At 38.3% G+C, this 21,165-nt stretch overlaps 1 protein-coding gene across 1 annotated transcript in view; it reads left to right on the top strand.

Moving 5' to 3' along the window:
- Positions 1-21,165, top strand: part of DTHD1 (death domain containing 1) — a 79,830-nt gene that overhangs the window by 39,771 nt on the left and 18,894 nt on the right. The window contains exon 8 of the mRNA XM_007522807.3: positions 9,187-9,431. Coding sequence (XP_007522869.2) covers positions 9,187-9,431 — 245 coding nt within the window. The remainder of the gene's footprint in view (positions 1-9,186; positions 9,432-21,165) is intronic.

Here is a 21,165-nt window from a genome sequence, read left to right as displayed (position 1 = left end):
GAACACTCCTATGCTGTATCCTGCTAAACATTCTTTAATCTCCAGTGTTATTGAACCCCATCATCTTTTTGAATTTTCCAAATAGAAATCTCAATTCACCTGAGCTGTTTGGATGTTTCTTTCATTAATTAAAAAAAAAGGACTTATCTCTGTTTGAAAGTTTTCTATTAAATAAAGAGATGTTTAAGTAACTAAAATAAAATGAATTAAAAAATTAAAGCTGTACTAATCAGTATGTGTATAATATTAAAAAATACAATATATAAAAATAAAAGAATTATAAGTCAAAATATCCAAACCCTTTAAGATGTCTTACAAAGAATCTATCCTGACGTCAGTGAGCCCCTAAGAGACATGTGGACAGATATTGTCTTATTGGCTATTCCATGTACTTTGACTTTATGTCTCTAAAAGACTCCTTTGTAGGTTTCATCAAGATCCAAAATTACAGCACAAAAGTGGTTAAGAGCCTCAGTTCTAAACGACAAACCCTTGCAATCTTCTCATCCTCATATTCACCCCACCCCACTTTTGTTGCTTCAATCATAAATCTTTCTACAAATTGAAATTATTTCACTTATTTTTTTCAATGCTTTACTTATGTATTTTCTCCACTGCTCTGTAAATTCTTTGGAGGAAACAACTCAACCTTTCCTCTAAGTTGACCTTACTGTACATCAAAGGCTTTTAATAATGATGGTGCTGAAAAAAATAAACAAGGAGAGTGAATAGGAGAGGTGGGAGAAACGAATGAGTAAGGCAGACGTTATGAAGGAGATGAAGACAAAAAAAAAAAAAGGATAGATGAAAAAGAAAGTGAAGAGGAAGTAGCTGTGTGAGAGAAGAGAGAAAAAGATCAGTAGAGAAAAAGATCAGTAGAATTGCATTTGTTTTCATTATTAATAAACTCCTGCACCTCTGTAATTCATTTCTTTGAGATGGAATAATATGTAACATGTATGCATGTAACAGTGGGTGTGGGGAAGAAGTCAGAGACGAGTTTTAGGGGACTTTATAATCTAAGAGTTTTGCTGTAGATAGATGAGATAATATTCTCTGTTGTCATAGATTAATATGGATGCTAAAGATTCTTTCTCATTCTTTTTTATTTGCTGACAGAAATTGCAAGGTGAGGAGGAGACAGAGGGAGAGAGAAAGAGAGACACCTGCAGACCTGCTTCATGGCTTGTGAAGCATCCATTGTGCTGGTGGGGAACCCATAGATTCTTTCAATAAATTAACAAAATATATTTTACTTGATGAGATAGGGAAACTGAGAGGGAAGGGGAAGATAGAGAGGAAGAAAGAGAGACACCTGCAGTGCTTGCTTCACAGTTTAAAAGCTTCGGTTCTGCAGCCTGAACCCAGACCCTTGAGTATTCTAATACCAACTAGGTGTGCCACCACCCCAGAGCCCCAGATCCCACAGATTTTTAATGATGCCCATTTTCTGTCTGATTCCTAAAAGTGTTCCAAACCACACTGGCTCTTTGTGGTTTCAAAAATATTGAGACTTGAATCTGAAACTGTTCTCCTCCTGGTAACTTAGAGGTAAGTGAGGCTTGTGGTCTGGGAGGTGACTCATTAGATAAAACATGGGATGCTCAAGCATGAGGTACTGAATTTAGCCCCTGACAGCACATGTACCAGAATGATAGTTGGTTCTTCTCTTTCTCTTCTTATCTTTCTCATTAATAAATAAGACCTTTAAAAGAGAGAGACAGAGGAGTAGGGCAGTAGTGCAGCAGGTTAAGCGCACTTGGCGCAAAGTGCAAGGACCGGCATAAAGATACTGGTTCCGCATAAAGATACTGGTTTGAGCTCCCGGCTCCCCACCTGCAGGGGAGTTGCTTCACAGGTGGTGAAGCAGGTCTGCAGGTGTCTATCTTTCTCTCCCCCTCTCTGTCTTCCCCTCCTCTCTCCATTTCATTCTGTCCTATCTGTCCAACAATGACAACATCAATAACAACAACAATAACTACAACAATAAAACAAGGGCAACAAAAGGAAATAAATAAATAGATAAATAAATAAATACTGAGAGAGAGAGAAGTGAGGATCAAGTACCCCAAGTGGAAGTGTCTCTTCTAATCTCACACTCAGAGTCTCAGTCATTCATGTCAGGTGACAGGACTTAGTAACAAGGATGCTAGAAAAAGGGGAAGGGGAGGGAGAGCAGGGTGAGGAAGGAAGGGTGGAAGAGACCTCTTCCTACTTGACTTCCTGAGTAGAAGCCCTGGTGTTCTTCTAAGGAGAGATAGTCAAAAACTGGAAGTGTCCCTCCCAAACAAATGATGCAGATGATTTTCCTGTAATACTCTGGACTACAGCTGTGTTTACCTACTGCCCTAAATAGGAATGAATTTCTGCTTTTCTCACAGGCAGTGATACTTAGTGTAGTGTACTGTCCAGTGAAGAGCATATTCTAAAACAAAAGTGCTGGAAGATAGCCAGCACAGGTGCTTATTCCTACACTCATGGAATGAAGAAAAACTCATATCCACACAAAGAAAAGCAGTTAGGCAGGATGCCAGGCACTTTTCTGGCTTCCTTTTCCTAGACATATATGCTTAGATGTGGAGCCTCACTGGACTTTACTACATCTCACAGGAACAAAGCCCTAAGTTAAGAAACAACACCTCTGCTTTCCCTCTGGGTGGGAATCTTGGCAGTGTTCAAAATTTACTTTATAGTTCACTCCTCTCCCTCTCCATCCTGTTTTTTCCTTTTTTAAATTTTAGAACTCACCTTGATGGTAACATTCAGAGAAACTTTCCCTGACTTTCTTGATTATGACAGTTCTTAGTTTACTTTAAAGAGACTTATGTTCTGTTTTTTTGTCAAACATTTTATATTCCTTGTTGTACATGCCTGTCTTTTATCATGTATATAAGTTGTACATAATGCCTACTAAGGTACCTGGCAGGTAACATAAAATCTTTAAGTGGCAGAAGGACAAACTTGCTAGGTTGCTTTCTATTAAAATCATGTAGCAACATCTTCTTGATTATACTTTAGTGTTATGGAGCCAGAAGTTTTCTATGTGTTGTTTCAGTGATGTAATAATTTGAATTTACTCGTTACTGTGTGGTATTTCAATAAATATAAATAGTTAATTTTTATTTTATTTTTGTGGTGCAGGGTCTTACATAGGTAGGAACAGTCCCGCTGCTCCTAGCAGACTTTTTTCCTTTTAATTTCACAGATGGAGACAGAGACACGAGAAAGGGAGACATCACAACATTGGCCTGCCATTTATGGAGATTCCCCTGGAGTGCCTGCATGGCATTCCCATGTGGTGCTGGGGATTCAAACCTAGGTCCTGTGCATGCTAAAGTATGCACTCTACCATATGAGCTATCTCCCAACTTGTAATTATATTATATTGTATATATATATATATTTACTTGAGTGCCTCTTTTAAGAAGATAAATCTGACTAGTTATTCCTAGTCTGTTTTATTTGAAAAATTAGACTGCTTCACATATACAGACTTATATAAAGGGACATATTCATAATGTGGAATTATTCTAATTCTAGTTTAACTGCGCTTTATAAATTAACCAAAATAAACTCTAAAATCCACAACAGGAGGAAGAATATCAGTGTTCTCTTTATTCATATGGAATGGTGGAATAGAACAATACCAACAGTTACCAAGGCAATCATGAAACAACAACAACAACAAACAAACAAGTACGGAAGCATCATGCTTCCTGACCTCAAATTATACTACAGGGTTATTATAATCAGAAGGGCTTGCTACAAAAATAGATACAAAGACCAATGGAATAGAATAGAGAGCCCCCCAAAAAACCTACATACATATGAGAAACTGCTTTTGAATAAGGGGGACTCAAAATATTAAATGGAGAAAGAAGAGACTTTTCAACAAATGGTGCTGGAAAAATAGGCTTAAATGTGTAGAAGAATAAAACATTCATATCACCATCACAAAAGTCAACTCCATATGGGTCAAAGACAACATTAGATCAGAAACCCTCAAAGATAAAAGAAACATTGGCATAAAACTTTAAGATATCTGCTTTGAAAATATTTGAACAATCAAGTCCAGAAGCAAGGGGAAAAAAAACAAACACTTGGGACTACATGAAATTGAAAAGTTTCTGCACAGTGGAAGAAACCATCACCAAAACAGAAAGATACCACAATGACTGGGAAAAGCTATTTACATTCTATGATAAAGGGTTGAAAACCAATATATATAAATAACTCACAATGCTCAGCAGCAAAATGCTACCATGATGCCACCCTAACATCCTTGGGCAGACAACTTCATCAGTGTGTCCTGAAACCCCACATCCCCAGAACCCTAATCCACTAGGGAAAGATAGAAACAGGCTGGGCATATGGATTGGCCTGTCAACGCCCATGTCCATCAGAAAAGCAATTACAGAAGCCAGACCTCCCACCTTCTGTACCCCATAAAGAATTTTGATTCATACTCCCAGAGGAGTAAAGAATAGAGAGGCTTCCAATGGAGAATATGGGATGCATTAATTTCGGTGGTAGGAATTGTGTGGGATTTTACCCCTCTTATCCCACAATCTTGTCAATCATTATTAAATCACTAATAATAATAATAACTTCAAATAACTCTATTTAATAAATTGACAGAAGACATGGACAAAATCTTCACTAAAGAGGATATCCAGATGTCCAACAGACATAAGAAAAAAAATGCTGAAAGACACTGATTATCAGAGAAATGCAAATGAAGACAATGAGATGCCACTACACACCTGTAAGAATGCCATACATAAGAGAAGACAGTGGTCCAGGAGGTGGTGCAGTGATAAAGCTTTGGACTCTCAAGCATGAGGTCCTGAGTTCGATCCCTGGCAGCACATGTGCTAGAGTGATGTCTGGTTCTTTCTCTCTCCTCCTTTCTCATAAATAAATAAAGGCTTTAAAAAAGAAAAGAAAAGACAGAAACAAGTTTTGGCAAGGCTCTGGGGTGGGAGTGAGCGTGGGGGCAATCTTTATTTATTTATTTTTAATAATTTCTTTTTTTAAGATTTTATTTTTATTTTATTAATGATAAAGATAGGAGGAGAGAGAAAGAACCAGGCATCACTCTCACACATGTGCTGCCAGGGACTGAACTCAGGACCTCATGCTTGAGAGTCCAAAGCTTTATCACTGTGCCACAGCCCAGACCAGAGGGGGCAATCTTTCTATACTGTTGGTGGGAATGTAAATTGGGTTAATCCCCATGGAAAATAGTCTTGTGATACGTTAGAACACCAAACATGGACATACCATACATATGACCCAGCAATTCCTCTCCTAGGAATCCACCCAAAGAAAACAAAAACACCCATATAAAGAGATCTAGATACCTATGCTCATAGAAGCACAATTTTAATATCCCCAATATAAAACCAATTCAGATATTCAAAGACACATGAGTATCTAAGAAGGCTGTGGTATACATACAGAATGGGATACTACTTAATTATAACAAATGGTGAGATAATTTCCTTTGCATCAGCTTAGGTGGAATTTATAGAAATTATGTTAAGTGAGATCACCCAGAAGGAGAAAGAAGAATACCAGATCATCGCATTTTTGGAGTAATTTAAGAAACAGTGAGGGAAAGGCACAGGGTGAAACTTGGACCAGATAAGGTCTGTGGGAGCAAGGTCAAGGATGTGGCAGTAGATGCAGGGGAGGGGAGTCAAGTGGGCACTGGGAATCCAATGCTCAGTGGTGTACAAGAACCTGAATTGGGACTGAGGAGACAGAATACTGGTTATGCAAATGACTTTGTTGCCTGAGGCTCTGAGGTCTCAAATTCAGTCCTCCACACCACCGTAAACCAGAACTAAGCAGTGCTCAGGTCTCTTTCTCTTTCCTTATCCCATGTCTTATCTCTCTCCCTCTCTCTGTATCTCTAGCATAATAAATAAATAAGTAAATAAAAATTTCAAAAAAAAATCTTAAAGAAAAAGAACTTTGGCGGTCATAGGATCAGTGCACAGATATTTATGAGGAAAAGATGGGTGATTCTACCCATGTGACAACAACTGTACTATAAATCCTAATAAATGTAAGGTTTCAGGAATCTCAGGGAACTGTTAGGTAAACAGTAAGATAGATGTACAGTAAGTAAGTACGTATAGATGAACAGAGGTTGGATTTGTGCCCCAATTTTTTTTTTTTTTGCTTCCAGAGTTATTGCTGGAGCTCAGTGCTTGCACCATGAATCCACTCCTCCTGGAGGCATTTTTCCCCCCCTTTTGTTGCCCTTATGTTTTATCATTGCTGTGGTTTTAATTATTATTATTACTGTTATTGATGTTGTTGTTGGATAGGACCAAGAGAAATGGAGAAAGGAGGTGAAGACAAAGAGGGGGAGAGAAAGATAGACACCTGCAGACCTACTTCACCTCTTGTGATAGGAGCCTCCCTGCAGGTGGGGAGCCTGGAGCTTGCACTGGGATCTTTGCACCGGTTCTTGCGCTTTGCGCCATGTGCATTTAACCCGCTGCACTCCGTATGACCCCGAATTGTGTCTAAATCTTTATGTCTGAAATACATTACCTTAACTTACATTATACATTTCATTAAGGGTAATACACCCATCATTTTATAAACAGTGGTGTCAAGCTGGTGAAATAGCTAATTTGGGTAATGTGCTGTTTTGCCATGCACAGAACCCAGGTTCAAGCTTGGACCTCACCATTAAATGAAGTTTCAGTTCTATGATCTCTTTCTCTGCCTTCCCAATCTCTATCTAAAAATATAAAACAAAAATAAAAGCAAAAACAACATGGCAGTGTCTGTTTTATTATTATAAGAACAAAGAAATATATTTTACTTGCTGTAAATATAAGACCCATCTGAATGAAGTATTCTTTTTTTATCCAACCTTAGTCAAGTTCCTTTTTTAAAAAATTTCTTTATTGGGGAATTAATGTTTTACATTCAACAGTAAATAGTTTGTACATGCATAACAGTTCTCAGTTTTCCATATAACAATACATCCCCTACTAGGTCCTCTGTCATCTTTTTTGGATCTGTATTCTCCACCCCACCCCCCACCCCAGAGTCTTTTACTTTGGTGCAACATGCCAATTCCAGTTCAGGTTCTACTTGGTTTTTTTTTTTTTTTTTTCTTTCTGATCTTGTTTTTCAACTTCTGCCTGAGAGTGAGATTACCTCATATAAATCCTTCTGTTTCTGACTTACTTCACTTAACATGAATTTTTCAAGGTCCATTCAAGATCAGCTGAAATTGTATTATAGGGCCATTGTAATCAAAACTGCTTGGTAATGGAACATGAATAGACACACTGACCAGTGGAATAGAATTGAGAGCCCAGAAGTAAGCCCCCACACTATGGACATCTAATCTTTGACAAAGTTGCCCAGACTATTAAATGGAGAAAGCAGAGTCTCTTCAACAAATGGTGTTGGAAAAAAATGGGTTGAAACATGCAGAAGGATGAAACAACCATTATATTTCACCAAATACACAAGTAAATTCCAAGTGGATGAAAGCCTTGGATGTTAGACCACAAACTATCAGATACTTAGAGGAAAATATTGGCAGAACTCTTTTCCACGTAAATTTTAAGGACGTCTTCAATGAAACGAATCCAATTACAAAGAAAACTAAGGCAAGCATAAACCTATGGACTATATCAAATTAAAAAGCTTCTTCACAGCAAAAGAAACCACTACCCAAACCAAGAGACCCCTCATAGAATGGGAGGAGATCTTTACATGCCATACATCAGACAAGAGGCTAATAACCAAAATATATAAAGAGCTTGCCAAACTCAACAACAAGACAACAAATAACCCCATCCAAAAATAGGGAGAGGACATGGACAGAATATTCACCACAGAAGAGATCCAAAAGGCCAAGAAACATATGAAAAAATGCTCCAAATCTTTGATTGTCAGATAAATGCAAATAAAGACAACAACGAGATACCATTTTACTTCTGTGAGAATGTCATACATCAGAAAAGGTAACAGCAGCAAATGCTGGAGAGGTTGTGGGGTCAATGGAACCCTCCTGCACTGCTGGTGGGAATGTCAATTGGTCCAACCTCTGTGGAGAACAGTCTGGAGAACTCTTAGAAGGCTAGAAATGGACCTACCCTATGATCCTGCAATTCCTCTCCTGAAGATATATCCCAAGGAACCCAACATATCCAAAAAAGATCTGTGTACACATATGTTCTTGGCAGCACAATTTGTAATAGCCAAAACCTGGAAGTAACCCCGGTGTCCAACAACAGAAGAGTGCCTGAGCAAGTTGTGGTCTATCTGCACATATCTAGTCAGCTATAAAAACTGGTGACTTCACCATTTTCAGCCAATCTTGGAGATCTTGGATGGACCTTGAAAAATTCATGTTAAGTGAAATAAATAAGAAACAAGGCTGAATGAAGTATTCTATTCACTCAAATTCTAATGTTTTCAAGGGACAGTAGAAACAAAATGACACTAAGGGGAAGAGAATTTACTAGGTTTTAGTAGAAATTCAGTAACACAAATCTAGTAACTAGTACATTAGGAATTTCTGGAAAAGCATTATCTATTTCTATGATGAGATTTTTTTTCTGCACTGTCAAAAAAATTTTTTTATCCACACTATGTGACTACTGACTCTTTGAAATATGACAAGTAACTGAAGAGTTGACTCTTATGTCAAAACTTTATGAGATCTAATTACATTTTTACTTCCATTAGTTTTAACTTTAATTTAAAAGCCTCTCTTTGCTAGAGATGAATGTACTAGTTCTAGAATGTCTGTTGTGAAGGTGTGATAGTGTGAAATGTATGATTAATTAGGGGAAAGAAGAAAGACAATTAGAAAGTGAAAATAATTTTTATATCCATACAGAGTTGAAAACTGCCATTAATTCTTGTTACAGTTAGGTGAAATATGAAAAGAAAGCAAAAATTATTAGGTTTGGAAGCAGTTAAGGAGTATCTAGTCCAGTTATTGGAGATAAATTATTTTAGTAATCAGCATAGTCTCAGCCTATGGCTGTTTTATGAGGTGATATTTTGACAAAAAGTAATGCTGTACAAAAAGTTTTAATTTTCTGTTGATGAAATGAAGTGGTAATTCAGGGCTCTAAATATTAACTAAGAAAAAGTGGTGTATCTTATTAGCAACAAATGTGTTTTACTTCTCTTTAGGTAATGGGAAAGATTATAGAAAGGATCACAAACTTATTTTCCATTTGCAAAGAAATTCCAGGCTGGAACTCCAAATCAAAGAGGTAGATGAATTTGGAAACTATAGCTGCCCTCATTATAAGGGTGCGATTGCAGTTTATAAACTCTCTAAAGAAAAGACAATTCCCAATTTGGATCAATCTCTTGTACTTAATGAAAACCACTATGAGTTGCCAATTTGCAAATTACCACTGAGATTGCCAAAGGTGAGTTATTTTACTTACTGATAATCACTGTGTTTTGTTAATTGTTATGATTATCACTATCAACATAGCAGTTGGATTCTTGTTTTTTTTATTTATTTAAGAAAGGATTAATTAACAAAACCATAGGGTAGGAGGGGTACAATTCCACACAATTCCCACCACCTAATCTCCATAGCCCACCCCCTCCCCTGATACCTTTCCCATTCTCTATCCCTCTGGGAGCATGGACCCAGGGTCATTGTGGGTTGCAGAAGGTAGAAGGTCTGGCTTCTGTAATTGCTTCCCCGCTGAACATGGGCCTTGACTGGTCGGTCCATACTCCCAGTCTGCCTCTCTCTTTCCCTAGTAGGATGGGTCTCTGGGGAAGCGGAGCTCCAGGACACATTGGTGGGGTCTTCAGTCCAGGGAAGCCTGGCCGGCATCCTGATGACATCTGGAACCTGGTGACTGAAAAGAGAGTTAACATACAAAGCCAAACAAATTGTTGAGCAATCATGGACCCAAAGCTTGGAATAGTGGAGAGGAAGTGTTAGGGGGGTACTCACTGCAAACTCGAGTGTACTTCTGCTTTCAGGTATATATTTTGCACTTGTTTACGGATACGTGTGAACATAAGCTCTCTCTCACAGAAACTGGTGTATATCTAGGTTTTGGGACTTTGTTAGAAAGTGAACTACCTGAGATGGAATTAGAGTATACTATGAAAGGAAAGGTCTCACCCGAGTAATGGAGCTGAAGGGTTGTCATTCCACACGTGAAGTCTCTGGACACAGTCTGAAGTGAAGCATGTTGAGGTGGCCATCATTGCGTTGATTAGGTTGTGATCGGCAGATGCAATATTATTTGATACGTATTGGGAGAGGCATATGGGAAAGTGGGCCCTATCCAAGGGTTCCAGGACTGGGGGAAGTAGAGGCTCTATAGTGGAGATGTGAGGTTCCTGCTGTCTTAGGAAGACAATCGATAGTTAATGTTATCATCACATTATTTGGTAATTGAGTTAACTTTGAAAAGTCCTTTTGTCAGGGTTTGCTGTACAGTACCCAGTATCTTGTATATAGCTGTGCTCTTGGTTGCTTCTTATAGCAGTTGGATTCTTAAGGTTAAAAGAAAAGGTAAGACTAAAGTTGGTAAGAAAGGAGTGAATAGGTGAGATGTCTAATTTTAGGTCTAATTTGAGATGAGTAGAGTAAACTCAGGATTTCCACTTTTTTTTTTTATCAACTTCTTTACTTTGAACAATCCAGGTTACTCTGGTCTTGACAGTATGTTATTAATGATGATGGAAATAATGTCATTTATTATGTATAACAACTGAGAGTCTGGAAAATCACTTAGAAAAACACCGAATGAATTTTAAAGTACAGCATTTGAAGGTAGATCATGTGGTGAGTAGGAAAATGACACTAGTATATTTTCACTGAGATGTACCAACATAATGCAGGTTTGTACTGAGTCAGTTACTCTAGCCTAAATGTCTCCTTTTTCTTTTTCTTTCTTTCTTTTTTTGCCTTCAGGGTTATTGCTGGGCTCAGTGCCTGCACCATGAATCCACTGCTTCTGGAGGCCATTATTTCCCCCCTTTTGTTGCCCCTGTTGTTGTAGCCTTGTTGTGGTTATTTTGTTGATGTTGATGTCGTTCGTTGTTGGGTAGGACAGAGAGAAATCGAGAGAGGAGGGAAAGAGAGAGAGGGTGAGAGAAAGACAACTGCAGACCTGCTTCACCGCCAGTGAAGTGACTCCCTTGCAGATGGGGGGGTAGGTTGGAACCCATATCCTCATGCCAGTCCTTGTCCTTCGCGCCACGTGTGCTCAACCCGCTACTGCCCAAGCCCCTTCTTTTTCTTTTTAATTTTTTTTTTCTTTTCCTCCAGGGTTATTGCTGGGCTCGGTGCCTGCACCATGAATCCACCGCTCCTGGAGGCCATTTTCCCCCCTTTTTGTTGCCATAGTTGTTGCAGCCTCGTTGCGGTTATTATTGCTATTGTTGACGTTGCTTTGTTGTTGGATAGGACAGAGAGAAATGGAGAGAGGAGGGGAAGACAGAGAGAGAGGGGAGAGAAAGACACCTGCAGACCTGCTTCACTGCCCGTGAAGCGACTCCCCTGCAGGTGGGGAGCCAGGGGCTCAAACCGGGATCCTTACGCTGGTCCCTGCGCTTTGCGCCACGTGCGCTTAACCCACTGCGCCATCGCCCGACTCCCTTCTTTTTAATTTTTAAATTATCTTTCTTTATTTGTTGGCTAGAGACCATCAGAAATCGAGAAAGGAGGGGGAGATACAGAGGGAGAGAGACAGAAAGATACCTGCAGTCCTGCTTCACCACTTGCAAAGCTTTCCCCCTGCAAATGGGGACTAGGGGCTCGAACCTGGGTTCTTGTGCATTGTAACATGTGTGCTCAACCAGTGCACCACCACCTGGCTTCCCCTAAATGGCTTCTTTTCACCACAAAAGTAGAATTGAATTGTTTTTCTAAATATTCAAGCAAATAAAGCAAGTTCACTATTTTCCAGTTATTTAGTGTAGTCCTAAATAGTCCTTCTAAACTATATTGAATGAGAAATACATATGAAAAATTATCTTATGAGAAACAAACTTTTTTTTTGCCTCCAGGATTATTGCTGGGGCTCGGTGCCTGCACCAGGAATCCACTGCTTCTGGAGGCTATTTCCCCCCTTTTTGTTGCCCTTCTTGTTTTATCATTGTTGTGGTTATTATTATTGTTGTTATTGATGTAGTTGTTATTGGATAGGACAGAGAGAAACGGACAGAGGAGAGGAAGAGGGAAAGACAGAGAGGGGAAGAGAAAGACAGACAGACACCTGTAGACCTGCTTCACTGCTTGTGAAGCGGCTCTCCAGCAGGGGGGGAGCCAGGGACAGGAACCAGGACCCTTCACTCCGGTCCTTGAGTTTATCGCCATGTGCATTTAACCAGCTGAGCTATCTCCCAACCCCCTGAGAAACAAACTTCTTCTTCTACAAAGAAAATCAGAAGTATTTTCCATATTTTAGTTGTTTAAATATGTTTACTTGAGTAGCAGAAACATTTACCGTAGAAGTAGATTTTGCACTGATTTTTTTTTTTTAAATTTTTTATTTAAGAAAGGATTAGTGAACAAAAGCATAAGGTAGGAGGGGTACAACTCCACACAATTCCCACCACCCAATCCCCATAACCCACCCCCTCCCATGATAGCCTTCCCATTCTCTAGCCCTCTGGGAGCATGGAATGGGTAAAGTAACAGCAGTTTTCAACTTCTGTAGTAGGGTTCTCTTCTGATAGGTACTGAACTACACAGGATAATGCATGTCAGGATGTTGTATTTTTCCAGATGGTATTCACTACCTACATGTCTATGGAGCACTGCAAATACATGGCTAGTCCTTATTGGGATGGTCTGTAGGTGCAAAATAGACACTGGATTTTAAATACTGCACAAAGCCCATAAAATATCTCATTAATAATTTTATATTGACTTCATAGTGAATTAAAATATTTTGGCCATAGGTTAAATAAAATACATCGTTAACAATTATTATCTGAACTTTTTGTTCATTACTGAGAATGAGAGACAAAAGAATTCTCTGGTATGCAGCAATGGGGATTGAACCTTAGCATCACACATGCAATACTTGTGTTCTACCCAGAGTCACTCCCCTGCCCTATTACCTTTTTTTTTAAAGCATGTTTATGTAGTTAGTTAGACTATTTTAAACTGCTATGTTTCTCAAACTATATTTCCATGAGAAAATGTCACTCTAAATGGCTATATTTCTTTTAAATTTTATTTATTTATTTATTTATTTATTTATTATTTTCTATTTGGTAGGACAGAGAAAAACAGAGAGGAGGAAGAGAGAGAGAGAGAATATGTGACGCCTGCAGCACTGCTTCACTACATGTAAAGTTTCCCACTTACAGGTGGGGAGCAGGGGCTTGAACTTGGGTCCTTGCATGTGGTAACATATGTTGTACTCAAACAGGTGTGTCACTATTGGTACTGACTAAATCTTTAGCAAAATAATTCAGCGTGCAGCCACTTATTACCTAGCAGTATATTAACATTTACTCACAGCATGTAATGACTTTCTGGGAACAAACCACTACACGTTATGCTGATTGTGGCTTTTTTAAAAATTTATTTTATTTATTTATTCCCTTTTGTTGCCCTTGTTGTTTTATTGTTGTAGTTATTATTGTTGTTGTCGTTGTTGGATAGGACAGAGAGAAATGGAGAGAGGAGGGGAAGACAGAGAGGAGGAGAGAAAGATAGACACCTGCAAAACTGCTTCACCGCCTGTGAAGCGACGCCCCTGCAGGTGGGGAGCCGGGGTTCGAACCGGGATCCTTATGCCGGTCCTTGTGCTTTGTGCCACCTGCGCTTAACCCGCTGCGCTACAGTCCGACTCCCTGATTGTGGCTTTTAATCTGAGAGCTTTATAGGTTACAAAAATTTGGCTTTCAAAAATGAAAAATACATTAGGGTAGGAAATGGAATGAATTTGAGTTGAAATGGCAAGCACAGCTTAGCTGGTATTGATAATTCAGTTAACAACATGATCATAATTTCTACTCTGCTCTTAACTCATCTCAAGTTCTATATAGGCATCATTTAATGAAATACACTCAAAAAATCCTAGAAAGCATTCTCATTGTTTTCATTTTATGAAACACTTAGGTATAGAAATTTTAAACTATTTGTTCATGATCCTATAGCTAAGTGGCAGACAGACCCAGGATTCAAATCCAGAAAACCATATGAGCAATCTCTGAGTTTCCTTCAGCAGACAAGATTCTTAGTCAAGGAAACAAGATGGAGTTCAATATATTCAGGCACCTGCTGAAGTTTTGTGACAAGTCCATATATACTATACTTTAGAGGTGATAATAAAATTATTTAACAAATGATATCAAATGGCTTTGGTCATTCAAAATGAAAGTAATCATTTGAGCAGAAGTGCAGAGTCATATTCACCTTTTGAGTGCTAGATTGGGGATACCCTACAGTTCCTGAGAAGCCTATGTACGAAGGTTGTGTCTACTAAGCCACAGATACTAAAAATGATATTTTAAAATAATATGGTCATATAGATATATACCCACTCTCGGTTCCTACTCTGTGGCTTTCATTTCCAGCCTTGGGGCTTTGTACCCACTGTAGCTGGTGCTTGGGGGCTTTTTTCATCAGATATTCACATAGCTGGGTCTTTCTCATCCTTGTGTCACTCAGATATTATCTCCTTACCTTTATTCTGCCCTCCTGTTCTCTGAAGTTATTTTTTAAATTGCCATTAATTTATTTTTAGAGTAAAAAAAAATCAACAATACCATAGGTTAAGAGGGGTGCAATTCCACACAATTTCCAAGACCATAGGATAAGAGGGGTACAATTCCACACAATTCCCACCACCAGAGTTCCGTATTCCATCCCCTCCCTTGGTGTTACTTTTCAAACCAGGATCCTTTTGAAACTTCATCACACACAACACCATCATTTCAATGCTATTTATGATCTCCCTCTAACCACCTTGCTACACATCTAACGTTGTAAAATTGTTCTCATAATATTTTATAGTACTGCTAATCACTGAAATTGATTAAAATTGAAAGTAAATTTATTTCATAGCACGTACTTAATTAAAATGATCAGATTTACTTTTTTATTGTCTATTTGCCTTTGCTCATTCAGAAAGCAAGTTTCATGAATGAAGTGTCTTATATGCCCTGTTAAATCTGTATCTTCAGTGTTTGACACATGCCAGAAATGTGTAAATCTTTATGACTAGAGGGATGGAGGGGAGTCTATAAAATTAACCAGATTCTGTAGGTTTCAAACCAATTGAATTAAAGAAATATTTAGATTCTCTGGGATCACTGGTTTTAAACCTACAGAAACTTTCCAGATTGACTCTTTGGGCCCTTTCTTGTGCCTATCTGATGAGTAACTTCATAAGGGTTAAGAAAGAATTTGTACTCGTGGAGACTTTTTAGTTCTTTAAATTGAATATACCTCAATGAGAATTGAAACCATGACCTTTACATTTATATTTATGTGAGCAGACTTCTTCCACAAAGTTCAGAATTAAAAAAAGAAAATCACTTCAGCTAGGCAATATTAGAATGTGCTATTTTTTTCTTTTCCAGGAACTAGAAGTAGCCTTATCATATGGAACTTGACATTAAAAGGCACTATATTACACATATATTTATAGGTTCAGCAGAAATTAGGTGAAAGCATTTGTCAAATTAAAATGCTTTCTGCACAGGAGATAAGCAGTAAATATTAATATAGGTAAAGTCTCACACATTTATATACACGTGAACTTAGAGCCTTATATCTGATTCCCAAATATGTGATATGAAAACAACTCACCTACTGTGCTTGTGAGGATCCCTGTGAATCTTATCTTTATGCATCTATGTTGCACTCCCATATTTATTCTACACATCATGCATCCTATGAGCCATCCATCCATACAATTCTTGTATATAGACTTCACTCTGCCTTGGTCTCTCCATAGCCAATTCTCAGCTCAACTAGCAGAATAAACCTTTAATGCGCCATTCAGTTTAATCTGCCTCAGCCCCTAACCTCTCAGTGGTACTTAATTTGGTTTGACTCAGTTTGACTTAGCCCCTTCATTGACTGTAGTGCCTTCTCTCCTTCTTATAGCCTGCACTTATTTTTTTAATACTTTATTTTATTTTAAAGAGAGACGGAGACACAGAGAGAAAAACCAGAAAACTGCTCAGTTGTGGTTTATGGTGGTGCTAGGGACTGAACCTGAGACCTCAGAGCCTCAGTTATGAAAGTCTTTTGCAGGAGTCGGGTGGTAGGGCAGCAGGTTAAGTGCACGTGGCGCTTAACCTAGTTGGAGCCCCGGCTCCCCACGTGCAGGGGAGTTGCTTCACAGGCAGTGTAGCAGGTCTGCAGGTGTCTGTCTTTCTCTCCCACTGTCTTCCCCTCCTCTCTCCATTTCTCTCCATCCTATCCAACAACAAGGACATCAATAATAACTACAACAATAAAACAAGAAGGGCAACAAAAGGGAATAAATAAATGAATATTAAAAAAGAAAGTATTTTGCATAATCATTATGCTGTCTCCCCAGCCCTAGTCTGCACTTATTCAATTCTAGCCTGTGACCTTTGTATTGTTCCTAGAACTTCCCCCATATATTTACACTCTATGTTTTTGTTTTACTGGCACTCCCTGCCTCAAAATCTCTCCCATTCATTGGATATCTACATTGCTAATTCCATTCATTACCTCTGTAAATGATTTGTTCTGACTTTACTTTCCTTCTGTGGACTGCCCTGATCCTTTTACTATGATAAAGAGTCTCATGATGAGTGTACAGATGAGTGACAGAGGAAGATGATGGTTTGACTGTGAGCACTGATGAGAGTTCATATTTCAGTATGTTCTGAAAATGGCCACACAGTGGTCATTTCCCATATGGGAAAAACATATGGTTTAAAAGAACCATGATTTGTCCCTTAATCTGTCTTAAGTTGTGCTACACACTTCTCTCTTTTGCAAAATGTTCAAAGGACTTTAAAATATAAAGTGATGTATGTCCTGCAGAAATAAGACAAGTTTCAAGATACTGTACAAGATTTTTATGTGTGGGAGAAGTCTGGGTGAAAATTTATTTGTGGTGTGTATGTGTGTGTGTGTGTTCTTCTAAAATCACATCACAGAGGTTACTGTGACATTTGGCAATTTTCATTACCTCAACTTGTGACTGTCTTTGACACTTCCTGTCTGCTCTCAGAGAGTTTGCTTTGAAGCAGAGACGAACTTTTGATGGGTGTTTCTGTGCACTCTTGAGTCTGCAGTTTGCTTTCCACTTATACCAAGACCACATACTTGCATAAGCCATCAGTTAAACCAAGTTTTCTTTAGTTTGAACTTCCTCTTTATCTTTAAGTTGAAATCATGGCATGTGATTTCTAGTAAATAATGAAGGTACTTCAACATTTAGCTTTTTGGTAACATTAAAATGTAAGGAATCTTACAGAAACTGACTGGTATGACATTCAATTCATCATAATCACCACTTTGGAATTTCATAACTGTCTGTCTCTCTATCCTGCCTGAGATGTTTTCTCTATATGGTTTCCACCCCTAACCATATGAAAACTAAAGAACAATCTTAATTAAATAAGGTTCCATGCTGTTGGCATTTTTTGTAGCCACAGACACTCCAATTATACACCCCCCCCCCCCGTTGCCACCAGAGTTATCACTGGGGCTTGGTGCTGGCACCATGAGTCCACTGCTCCTGGTGGCCATTTTTTTCTCTCATTTTTATTGGATAGAACAGAGAGAAATTGAGAGGGGAGAGGAAGATAGATGGAGAGAAAGATAGACACCTGTAGACCTGCTTCACCACTTGTAAAATGACCCCCCACAGGTAGGGAGCCAGGGGTTCAAACTGGGTCCTTGTACTTCATACTATGTGTGCTTAACCCAGTGTGACACCGCTCAGACCCCCACACTTCTCTTAGTAGTAATAATTTCCAAAATTATTTTTAATCTATCTATTTATTTATATGTTGGATAGAGACAGTCAGAAATCTAGATGGAAGGGGAAGATAGAGGGAGAGAGTCAGAAAGACACCTGTAGTAGTGCTTCACCACTCACCAAGCTTTCCCCCTACAGGTGGGGACCAGGGGCTTAAACCTGGGTTCTTGTGCATTGTAAGATGTGAGCTCAACCAGTTGATCCACACCTGGCCCCTCCAAAATTATTTTTAAGCTCAAGAAATAAATGAAACTTATTAGCCTTCCACTATCTGTTAGGAAAAAAATTACTATATATATAAATATATATATATTTTAAAAAAACCTACAAGGGATATCTTAATTATGGTGTGTGTGTGTGTGTGTGTATTTTGAACTTAGTACACTTTAACATCTGTAAGGCTAGGCTGTGGCTCACTCAATAAAGCCAAGTTACAGTGTAGTGCACAAGGTCCTGGCTTCAAGCACCCATTCCCCACCTATAGGGGAGAAGCTTCATGAGTAGTGAAGCAGAGCTGACCATATCTCTCTCTTCTCTCTCCCTCCCTCCCTCCTTTCCTTTTTTTCTTTTTCTTTTTCTTTTTAATATTTATTTATTTATTCCTTTTTGTTACCCTTGTTCTTTTTATTGTTGTAGTTATTACAGTTTTTGTTGGACAGGACAGAGAGAAATGGAGAGAGGATGGAAGACAGAGAGGGGGAGAAAAAGATAGACACCTGCAGACCTGCTTCACTGCCTGTGAGGGAATTCCCCTGCAGGTGGGGACCCGAGGGCTCAAACCAGGATCCTTCCGCAGGTCCTTGTGCTTTGTGTCACCCGCACTTAAGCTGCTGCGCTACCACCCGACTCCCCCCCCCCCTTTCCTATCACCTTCTTCCCTCTCAACTTTTCTCTGTCTCTTAAAAATAAACACACTGAAATGCATAAAGCATTTAAAATATAAAAATAAGAATAAAAAATAAAAAATGTTTACAATTTAGTTTCAGACTTTCTACACTAGAATTTATTTCAACTATACTTATGTTGTTTTGGACCCCATCCCATGCCAGCTATAGAAGAACAACACTAGAATTTTGATACATCGGGCTAGCATGTGAGTGATTTTTTAAAACTGCCTCACTCTTTGCAGTGTTAGACTGTTTCTGGCTTTTTATAATTTAAATTTGTTGTTGTTGTGCCTACAGCTTCACTGCTCTGGACTGCATTTTTCAGAGAGACAGAAACAGTGAGAGGAAGAAAAAAAGAGCTCTTTCCCAGATCTAGGCTTGAACTAGTGTCTATCATATGATAGAACAGACTTACTAACAGGTGAACTATTTTGCTTGACCTTCCTTGGTTCTTTCATGTTGGCATGCTCTCCATGTCTGCAATTAGCCCTCTTCTACCTTCAAACACAGCTTAACAGTACAATTGACAAATCAGTATTACCTTGTATATGAGATTGTAAAGGGGGGAGAAATGAGCAAAACTGGTTTAACCAGAAATAAGAGTTCTATGTTCTTTTCTGGAAAGTGTTCTGACCACTGATTTAATCAGCATATAACTTTTTCCTTCTCTATCACCTTCTTCTTCTTTTCTCTTTCTCTGCCTTTTATTTTCCCTCTTTCCTTTTCCTTGTTTCTCATCTCTTCCACTTCCTTCTTATATTCTTCAATCTCTCACACCTTACTTCTCCTACATTCTTTATCCATAAAAAGAAACATTTCCTCAGCTCAGAGTAAACTGTAATATGACTTTCAAGAATTCTTTTGCAAAGGAGCCACATATGTTCATGCCACCTTAGCAAAGTTCGAGAATAATTTATCTTGGGGTTGGCTGGTGGTGCGCTCATTAAGAGCACATGCTATACTGTGCAAGGAGCCAGGTTCAAATCTCCAGTCCCTACCTGCAGGGAGAAATCTTCAAGCAGGATGAAGCAATTCTATAGGTGTCTCTTTGTTGCTCCCTCTCTACCTCCTCTTCCTTCTCAATTTCTCTGTTTATATCCAATAAATAAATAAATAAATTTAAAATATATAATTGATGTTTGCATATGACCTCTAAAACTATAACATACATAAGTGAAAAATTTTGTTCAATATTTAAACAATTTCATAGTTCATAAACTCCAGTTATTTTTATTAGTGATTTAGTATTAATTTACAAAATGATAAGATAACAGGGGTACAACTCTGCACCTCCTACCACCAGAGTTCTGAATCCCCAATCCCATCATTATAAGCTACAACAGTTCTCTGAAGTTGGCAAATATGGATTATTATCTCTACATATATCTATCTATATTTGTATATATTTGCCCATTGTTTCTATGTTCCCATCTTCTCTTCCAAGTCATGCATTTAGCCCCTAATATATATATATTATATTACTCTATCAATATATATTAATATATAATATATCATTATATATATTACATATATATTAGGGACTACAAATTAACACAGGCCAAACTCCTAGCTTTCAAGGGAATCACAAGTTCAGGAAACTATGTAATTACAGAGTCTAAGAGTTATTTTTCTGTGTTCTAGTTATTAGGTTATTCTTTCTTTGGTAGAGCACTTACATATGTATATTCAATCTGAGGCACAAGAGGTTTGCTCAAGGGGAAATAGCTAGAGAAAGACAGTGATAAAAACAAGAAAGCTATTGTTTGAACTCCAGTGGTGGCACTCCTAACCATTATACCTACTGTTTTCCTCCAGTTACTACGTACAGGGAATATAACTATTCAGTATTATAATCCTATCTTCCAGTGTGCATTCAATAACATTTTGTTGAATTGTTTAATGACTAAATGAATGCATGCTAAGGAAATTGATAAGGCAACTGAAGATGGAGTCTTAAGAGCTGACAAAAGCTTTGCCTTTCCCAGCTAACGGTTGCATTCAGCAGAAGTATTTCATGCTTTCAAATGATGACTAATGTGGAAATTAAACACAGTTGTGGCAAGACCTGGGGGAAGATGTTTGTGGATATGCGGATCTTTCCAGACAACACTCATAGGACTTTCTCTTTTGAAAAGGCAATTCAAAGCAAAAACAAAATAAACAAGTCTGGAAATTTTAAAAACTCTACGGGATATTCTAGAAAGAATTACACTCTGAGTTGAAAGCACATCTTTATTCTTTAGGATTGACAAAAAAAATGTTAGGATTATTATTTAAAGTTGAAGAGTAAAAAGAGGAGGTTGAAGTTCATT

This window comes from Erinaceus europaeus, chromosome 3 (genome assembly GCF_950295315.1).
Source record: "Erinaceus europaeus chromosome 3, mEriEur2.1, whole genome shotgun sequence".
Lineage (NCBI taxonomy): Eukaryota > Metazoa > Chordata > Mammalia > Eulipotyphla > Erinaceidae > Erinaceus > Erinaceus europaeus.
The sequence above is the reverse complement of the archived record's forward strand: the minus strand, read 5'-3'. Positions and strand labels throughout refer to the sequence as shown.